General features: G+C 35.2%; 1 protein-coding gene across 3 annotated transcripts in view; it reads left to right on the plus strand.

Moving 5' to 3' along the window:
• Positions 1–114: 114 nt before the first annotated feature.
• The window catches only part of si:cabz01007802.1, a 10,814-nt gene continuing 1,229 nt past the window's right edge, over positions 115–9,699 (plus strand). The window contains exons 1-13 of one of the 3 annotated variants that reach the window (XM_027139267.2): positions 115–268; positions 2,606–2,663; positions 2,798–2,881; positions 3,034–3,097; positions 4,117–4,176; positions 4,292–4,372; positions 4,812–4,871; positions 5,797–5,844; positions 6,678–6,755; positions 8,080–8,151; positions 8,777–8,813; positions 8,898–8,949; positions 9,361–9,699. The exon at positions 9,361–9,699 is cut by the window's right edge and continues 76 nt beyond it. In XM_027139267.2, coding sequence (XP_026995068.1) covers positions 2,856–2,881; positions 3,034–3,097; positions 4,117–4,176; positions 4,292–4,372; positions 4,812–4,871; positions 5,797–5,844; positions 6,678–6,755; positions 8,080–8,151; positions 8,777–8,813; positions 8,898–8,949; positions 9,361–9,699 — 917 coding nt within the window. In that variant the 5' untranslated portion in view covers positions 115–268; positions 2,606–2,663; positions 2,798–2,855. Of the gene's footprint in view, positions 269–1,190; positions 1,432–2,605; positions 2,664–2,797; positions 2,882–3,033; positions 3,098–4,116; positions 4,177–4,291; positions 4,373–4,811; positions 4,872–5,796; positions 5,845–6,677; positions 6,756–8,079; positions 8,152–8,776; positions 8,814–8,897; positions 8,950–9,360 lie in introns of those variants that run through there. The other 2 variants (XM_027139268.2, XM_027139269.2) reach the window with 2 other exon arrangements.

Raw genomic sequence — 9,699 nt, forward strand, 5'->3', positions numbered from 1 at the left:
TAAAGTGTTACCATCCTTATTTTTCTTATAATTACATTATATAAGTCCATTATACTCCAAATACACAATAAGATATGTTTATTTAGGCTTTTTAATCACATAACACTATAGTCCCCTGATCTCCAATGGTTAAGGAGCTGCAGTGACGTTTGGAGGTCGGACTTCTGGATTCTCCAACTCTGAAAGTCACTGATTCACTCCTTTTCCTAACAAACTACAAGCTCAAACAAAACTTTACCGACTAAAAGGATTCCAGACACATTGAAAGGTCAGTTTGTTTGTTGTTAGTTCAGTACATTATTCAGTTTAAACGACAACCTGCTTTATTATGGTCACTTAGAGGAATGTTAAGGTTCTTTATTGTTTTGTTTTGGGAGAAATACTTCAGTGGACAAAAACAGTCAAATTTGAAGCAGTATTGTTAGAAAATAGTAATAATAACAACTCAAAGCGATCAAATTTTCATACTTAAAAAATACTTTATAAACGCAGTTTATAACCTTATTATTGCCTCCGGTGTTTATTGTCATATTCACGCCTGAGTTCTAGGACATACAAGGGCGGAACTTCCGGATTTGGACGACTAGCCAATCATAGCAAATGATATTAATACTACTAGCCAATCCTAGCATTGGAGGCGGGTTTTGTTGAAATAGTCATAAAAATATGTTAAATAAAATAAAAACTAGTTTAAAGTGTATAAGTGTATATGAAGTTAATGTTATAAAAGATAGCTATACCAGTGGATATTAATTTTAAAGTGGAATTCGTTATTGGTTAATGAGAAAATATACTAAATAAACAATGTAATTAAATTGTGAATAAATGAGATGACAGACAATAGTAGGAGCTGTGATTACTCTGTCACTGCTTAAAAGTTTAAGCAATTGTCCTTATTTTAGAGGAAAATATTCAATCTTTAACACACAGTTTAGATTACTGATGAAATTTGTGAAAAATTTGTCACTTGAATCAGAATCAGAATCAGAATGTTACTATACAAGACAATACAGACATCAATAACACTATACTATACTATACAAGACAATACAGACATCAATAACACTATACTATACTATACAAGACAATACAGACATCAATAACACTATACTATACTATACAAGACAATACAGACATCAATAACACTATACTATACTATACAAGACAATACAGACATCAATAACACTATACTATACTATACAAGACAATACAGACATCAATAACACTATACTATACAAGACAATACATACATAAATAACACTATACTATACATTTAGATTGGATTATACAAGTCAAGACTACTCGATCTTAGTGTATGCATAGCTCTAAAGATTTTGATAGATTTAGGTTAGATTAAGTTTGTTAGATTTGGTGTTTGTTTCATATGAATTCACATCAAAAATGAAGACACACAAGAGTCCCATTGAAAAGGTAAATGTGTGTACTGTATGTGTGTGTATGAGCATATACATTTTTTCATGTGAATGCTGGATAAAGGCCTGTGTTTTTGGTACTAGATATCCCATAATACAGCAAAATGTCAATTTGTAACAGACTGTTAATGATGTGGTATGACGTGGGCTGAGAAATCTACGCTTCAGTGTACATAATATCAAAGGGGTGATTCACTCTGTGTACTCATGACTGTCACAGTGTTTCTGTATGAATCGTACCATTGTGTGTTTGTTTTATGACCATTGGTGGTGCTGTTGCACTTACTTCCAGAAAAATCCAATCTACTTTAAGATATAAGTAAACTGCAAATAACCCGATGGCAGATTAAAAATATGATGAAAGTATAATGTAAAAGTTTAGTCTGCAATGTAGTTACCCTTTCAAACACACACATCTATTAAACACGTACATATATAGCCTAAGCACAGAGAAAATAATAGTTTTAACCGGATGTGTGTATATTTGCTGAGTCCATCTGCTACAGCTGTTAGAACAACATCTAGAAAAAAGGACAAACGCAGGTGAAAGAAAAATGTTTAAAAAAAAAAAAGGTGAATCAAAAAAATCTGATAAAAGAAGAAAACTAAGGAACACTGAAATGGCTCAAAAAATAGATATTTACAATGATATGACCTTGCATTAGACAAACTAATCATGGGTGGACAAGCAAGGGGGTGAGATATATACCAATGACAGAGAAAAGACTGGAATAAATCACAATAAATCACAAAACAGTCAAAAGGGGGAAAAAATGAGATTTTGTTCAACAACTGAGCATACCGAATATAGAGAAGGGGAAATTCATGACAAAAATCCCTCCATTTCTTGATTGGCAATTCCTTAATAAAGAAACTAACCAAAGGGAATAACTCAAAACAGGTGCAGGTAATAAGGACACATAAGGGATACAACCAGTGGCAAGACATGGGTGGAGAGAAAACATGAACCAAAACAAACCACACATGGCAATGTAAAGCAATCACAGAACTATGCAGCAGTGAGCACCATAAAACTGTAGGTTGCTGAGTGGCTCACTTACTAACTGTAGGTTGCTTAGTGCATAGACCTGTGCTGGATAGCTGTAAGCTGTAACTATTTATTTTGCGGTAGTGTCATTTTACTAATGTCTTTGTAAAACTTGTGATTGCAGAACCATGGTATGATGAGTGAGTTTATTAAGAAGTTCAAACAATTTGTCATGTTCAAAGGTAACACACTCATACATATCTACAGTGGGTCTGATAATTTGTAATCTAGTGAGATTAAACAGGTATGAAGGAGATGTGGACGAGGAGATTTGTGTTAACATCTACCTTTAATTTATATTTCGGACATTGTATAGTGTTCCAGTACATCTGAACCAAGCAGTAAGTCTTGATTAAACATTGACACAGATAGAGATGATAAACCCCCAAAAACCAAACAGGTACGTTTCTGTTAGAATTAAAACAACTATTTTTGTGAGACAGAATAAATTGATCTCTCTTTTTTTGGAAACATATATTCCCCTGACGATAGGAATACATGGGAATCTATTGATTAATAAACATGTATGGAATGTGTATGGCAATTTTCCAGCACTTCTGAATCAGGCAGCAAGTCTTCACTCAATGGAGATGATAAACCCACTGAAGACCATCAGGTGAGTTTCTGATTCGAACTAAACAACTATTTTGTGTGTCACATAACAGACATCACAATTAGGCAAGTTAAAATGCACATAGAGGAACGATAGCACATGAGGTCTTCATGCTTACAGTATGCTAGCAAGCATACGCTAACCAAACAGGATTTCTGAGAGGAATATATATTTTTTTTATTAAAAAAAATATATATATATATTGCTGCTATATATGCAGTTGCCAGCTAGCTAACATGACCTAAAAGGTAAGGTTGTACGGATGTTTCATAAAACTATTACAAAGTACATTTGTACATCTGTTGTTATTTAGAAATGATTATATATTTCTACCTGTCAGGAAAATAACATGATCTTGAATTGAATATAATCTGCTGTCAATTCCATGGTGTAGTAGTATACAATGTAGTATGACAGTGTAAATAGATTAAATAGCATCCAAGCCATTTTCCTTTTAACAGTGTTGCATGGTCTAAAGTTGATACTGCAGCATGACTTGGCATGTTTTTGTTATTTTCTCAAATAACAGAGTTGGGTGTTTCCCGGTTCCCTGAGGTTTACAACACTACACGATTCATTGCTTTTCCTGTACTAACTTGCCTAATTCATCAGCTTATTTTCATGCCCTTGAAACATAACATAGGCCCAGAGCAACCGAGAGACCAAGTAATCACGCTTACCCAACGCTGCTCTTAAATTTTTCGGGCTGAAGATGATTCATTTACTAACATTTAATACGGGCAATCGTATGGCAAATGCTTCACAATAATCAATGGCTTATAATTAGATTATATCTCCACAAAGGAAAACATTACTTTTTAAGTGCATCACACCACCTCATAGTTGATTATTTTACTATCATGTCATTAACCCATGTGTTAACACACATCTGGGGCTGAAATAACATGCATATGGACTATAAAGGTGTTTGGCTCATATGTACAAGATAGATAAAAGACACAATTTTTTGCACTAGCTTTACTAGCATTTTGCTAATTTATTTATCAAACATTTAATTGCAGAACCCTGGTATGATCAGTGGGTTAATTCAGATGTTCAACCCCTTTAAGTCATCCGCAAAGGTAACACATTCAAACATATGCACAGTGTTCTGTTCTTTGTATTCTAATGACACTAAACAATGTGAAAAAGAAATGAAAGCACAGATGCATTAAATTTATGTCTGCTATTGTACAGTGTTCCAGTACATCTGAATCAGGCAGTAAGTCTTCTCCCACTGACACCAATGGAAATGATAAAGCCACTGAACACAAACAAGTGAGTTTCAGATTTGATTTGGTCAGCAAAACTGATCGTTTTGTGGTAAACACATGTCACCATAATAATAGGAATACATGGAAATTTGTTGTTTGGCCTTGTATACTGTGATAGGCAGTAAGTTTTACCTCAGTGACTTTGTGCATTTTATGAAATTGATATATGACCTATAGCAATTGACAGACAATGCTTTTGATAGTGATTATTGGAAAATAACTCTGGGATGGTAACAGAAACTTTGCTTCACATGGAGTGCATTACACCACCCCATGGTTTCCTATCATAGCATCACCCCAAGTGTTTTATTCACAAATTGTTAAGACACATCTGGACTATATGGGTGTGTGACTGTGCTAGATACATATAACTACAACTTTTTTTTCAAGCTTCATTTTGACTTCATTAGCTTTATTTCTTTTGGTAAAACATGTGATTACAGAATCCTGGTATGATCAGTGGGTTAATTCAGATGGTCAACCCATTTAAGTCATCTTCAAAGGTAACAAACTCACCACTCACACATGACAGTGCTTTTGTTATTTGCATAGTAGATAGTAGAGATTAGTGTAAAAGAGAGGAGAAGGAGCAGATTTCTCTGTTATCTCTCTTAAATGTACATGTCTGACATTGTGCAGTGTTCCTGTACATCTGAATCAGGCAGTAAGTTTTTCCGTATTGACAACAATGGAGATGTTTAACCCATTCAACACAAACAGATGTAAAGACATGTTCGGTTTAAGACGAGAGAAACTGCTCTTTTTGTGGGAACCAAATTTACGTTTACATTTACAGCATTTCGCAGATGCCCCTTATACAGAGTGACGTAGAAAAGTGCTTTTAAAGTCTTTAATAACAAATATATCAATACTGGTTCATTAGGTCATAGACTATGGATACCATGCTAGTTTAAGTATGAAGATGCTTGAAGACATTCAGTGTTCACACATCTAGGGAAAGTTCATTCCGCCACCTAGTTGTCAGAACAGAGAAGAGTTTTGAAGTATACCAACCTGGTACCGTGAGAGACGGTGGGGACAGACGAGCAGTGCTAGATTTACCCATGATGTTAGGGACATATGAAGATTTTTATAATAATCTTGAAGTAACCTGGACGAGGCAAAAATGAATGCAGTTTAAAACTTAAAACAAAAATACAATACAGACTGACAGACAATCACACAGACACACAGACACACACACACACACACACACACACAGATACACACACACACACACACACACACACACACACACACACACACACACACACACACACACACACACACACACACACACACACACACAGATTGTGCATCAGCACAAAACACTTGTCAATCTTTTCTCAGAGCTCAGCAGGAAATATCTGTCCGCTTCAGCACATGATCTTCTCACTCTCACCCTTTCCATGTTTCCTTTCAATTCAGAGCTGCAATGATCAAATTTCCCCACAAAACACAGACGAAAACAATCCGGTAAGATATGTTTACTTGTAATTGTGTTGAATCTAAGAGTACAGAGGTTTTGAGTGAATGTAGAAATTAACAATAATCAAGATAATATGCTTAACCAAACAGTTTAGGTAGGGGATATTAACTGCATGATGAATTTTTTTCATACCAAAATCTTTGTGGATTATAGTGAACAAAAGTAAACAAAAAATTGTCTATTTTCTTTTTTTTTTTTTGGTTCTTACTAAGGATTTCCAACAGCTTGGGTTTCATCTTGTAAAAAAGGAATAAAACGTAATCTAATATGCCGTTATAGGAAATCAATCAATACAGAATATTATGGTGTGATGTTGAGTTTGTTTCCAGAAATAGATTTCCTGTTTCCTGTCTAAATTTATGTTGTGGAATGTACACGCAAAATGTTGGTTCTATCCAGTTGTTCCCTCATCATCCTCTCGTTTTTCCTCCCTTTCTTGCTCGTTCTTGGGTTACCAAGAAACCAGAACCCTTAATGCCCTCTGTCCTGTCATAACTTACCTTTTGATTATTACAAAGACCTTAGATTACAATGACTTTAGTCTCCTTTTTAAAAATGCTAAATAAAAATCTACCAGCATTTCAACCATTATACACATATATCAAATAAAAATCTGTTTATTCCATACAAATCCTCGTGTAAGTTGTTGCTGTGTATTAGAACAAGTGCATTAATATAAAGCTTGTAGTCTGCAGTACTACAACTGTGGTATAATTTATTAACATGATAATCTAATGATATCAATGTTTTTTTTAATTAGTCTGATTCAAAGCCTACAATGTTACTGCTTCATTTCTATCTACATTTTTTTTGTGTCCAGGAAGAAATGTTAGCATCCAGCCCATCCACTGAACCCGGGTCTACCAAGATGCTTGGGTTTGAATGGGATCATTTTAAGGTAAATGGAACCAAACACATTAAACATGAGAGAGTTTTAACATAATGTCTAACAGATTGTAGCAGCTTGGAAACAGCAGGTACAAGAAAACTGATGTGAAAAATGGACCACAGTCGATAGAAAGTGTATTTATAAAAGGAACATTCAAACATTTTCTTACAACATTGTCCAAAACCGATATAATTCTTTACTCCCTTTATACTTTACTCAAGACTACACAGTTTACAACCTTTTATTACCCTAAAAGTTTTTTTTAAATATTAAATAACATCTTATGTGCTTTATTGTTTGAACTGGTCGATATTCCAAATATAATGCATATATGTGCATATACTGTAGGTTAATCCTTGTGCTTAGTTCATATCATTTACAAGATTTACAAGGCAAAGCTGATGCGTTTACATTTGCATTTATGGCTTTTGGCAGACACCCTTATCCAGAGCGACTTACATTTACCTCATATATACAGCATAGTAATTGAGGGATGGGGCCTTACTTAGGGCCTTAGGTTTCAAACTCACAACCTTTCCCACTGAGCTATCACTTCCCCTGGGCTACCACTTCACACTTCCACTTGATGTTTTTATTTAAACAATTAAACTTACCTTTCAGTGGTTTGTAAAATGATGAGGAAATATCAGTTTTCATGATTTTTGCCTGGTTACATTGAAAGAAAAAAAATTACCTTATATCAGACACTTTTTTTTTTTTAATATTAGTTATTTACACAGGGGGCAAGGTGGCTTAGTGGTTAGCATGTTTGCCTCACACCTCCAGGGATGGGGGTTCGATTCCCGCTTCCACCTTGTGTGTGCGGAGTTTGTATGTTCTCCCCGTACCTCAGGGGTTTCCTCCGGGTACTCCGGTTTCCTTCCCCGGTCCAAAGACATGCATGGTAGGTTGATTGGCATCTCTGGAAAATTGTCCGTAGTGTGTGATTGTGTGAGTGAATGAGAGTGTGTGTGTGCCTTGCGATGGGTTGGTACTCCGTCCATGGTGTATCCTGCCTTAATGCCCGATGATGCCTGTGATCATGTTGATGTCCCCGTGACCCAAGGTAGTTCGGATAAGCGGTAGAAAATGAGAGTGAGAGAGTTATTTAAACACATATTTCATTGATTTTTATGCGGTAACATTCGAAACCACTAGGTTTAATAAATTCTAAATAAATTCTCCAAAGTTTTATTTGCTTAGAAAATATCTGCTGAGATTCATACTAAGGAACAGAATTGTTTTGACATCCTGTTTGTTTATCAAATTACCAGTTAATATGTTCAACATGTATCCATTCTGATTTCATGTAAAAAGCTTAATTTGCTTACAGACGGACTCCATAGTGAATCCCACTGTGACAGAAATGGCAACGAATAGTGAAGCACTTCAGGAGGATGATGATGTATGTATAAGAAACATTATTATTATTTAGATACATAACAACAGCTTTATTATTAACACTTGTACACCTGCTCATTCTTGCAATTAAATATACGGAACTTATAAATCTTGAGGCCTCACATTTCTGTTCTAGACCGGAGTGGAACCTGATGTATGGTTCTACCTTTGTAGCTCATCCGCATGAAAATCTAGCACGTTGTGTATTCTAAGATTCTTCTCTGTTCACCATGGTTATTTGATTTACCAGAAAATTTCTGTAAGCTTCAAACAGTTTAGGTTTTCTTCTCTGACCTCTCTCTTCAGCCCATCGTTTTTGTCTGCAGAACTGCCACTCGCTGAATGTTTGTTGCTTGTCACCACAATTCCTCTTTTTTTTTTTTCACAATTCCTCTAAAAAAACTCTTGAGACAGCAGTAAACACTGGCATCAACAACCACGCCATTGAAACGATCATCAAATTTTTAATGCATTGTGCTTCTGCTATGTGATTGGCTTACTGCAAGAATTAGTAGGTGTACATGTGTTTTTAATAAAGTGCCCAGTGAGTGTAAATAAGAGAAGGCGAACTATGAGAACGTTGAATAAAATAACATAATTGCATGTCCGTTATTGTATGTTGCCTTCAGGATGAAGATTTATTGGAATGGTGGAAAAATGTGAAAGGTAAACTAAAGGTCATCACAACTTTGTATTATTGTATTTGGTTAATACACGTATGTGAATGATTTTCTGTCTATTCCTCTTTAGGTTGGGATGAATGGAACGAGACAACAGATTTTGAAGGAGATGATTCAGAGACGTAAGTCAATGAAGCTATTATGTTCATTTTATGTTATACCACAGTGTTGTTGAGTTCTGGAATCTGATTGGTCAGAAGATACCAATTCTATTGTTAATTATTTATTCAACATTTTTTATTATTTAACATCTGTGGAAATAATCATTTACATTATGTCAGTGTTTTGTAACAGTCAGGCATTAAATTGTTCCTTTAAGTTTAGACATTTCTTTTAAAGTATATTATATTTATCTCCTTATAAAATTTTAATAAGTTGAGAAAAATATGTTTTTTTTTAAGTTGTTTAGTTTGTTGATTAACTCTCTTCAACAGTCATATCAGCTTTTATTCCTTGTACTTCAACTCTGAACTGTAATTATATCTAATGTTTAGTGATTAAAAAAAATGACATAAATGTTCTCTCTTGTTCAGAGCCATAGAATCAACTGCAGATCGTGTCTATAAGGCTGCTCGCCTCTTCGTGTATTTATTCAAACAGCGAGAGGCTTCACTGTATATGCGAGTCTCTGAGTTGCTGGAAGTTGCTGATGCAGCAGACAGCTTCCATAAGAAGACTGTGACCGCTAGCATCGGAGGAGGAGTGGCCAGCGTAGCTGGGAGCATCACCACTATTACAGGACTGGCACTGGCACCTTTCACTTTTGGTTCATCACTTATTGTAACAGCGGTGGGCATCGGCGTTGCAACAGCAGGTGGCCTTACATCTGCCTCTGCCAACATTACAGACACAATGCACTCGAGGACAGACCG

The sequence above is a fragment of the Tachysurus fulvidraco genome, chromosome 7, assembly GCF_022655615.1.
Source record: "Tachysurus fulvidraco isolate hzauxx_2018 chromosome 7, HZAU_PFXX_2.0, whole genome shotgun sequence".
In the NCBI taxonomy this organism is placed as follows: domain Eukaryota; kingdom Metazoa; phylum Chordata; class Actinopteri; order Siluriformes; family Bagridae; genus Tachysurus; species Tachysurus fulvidraco.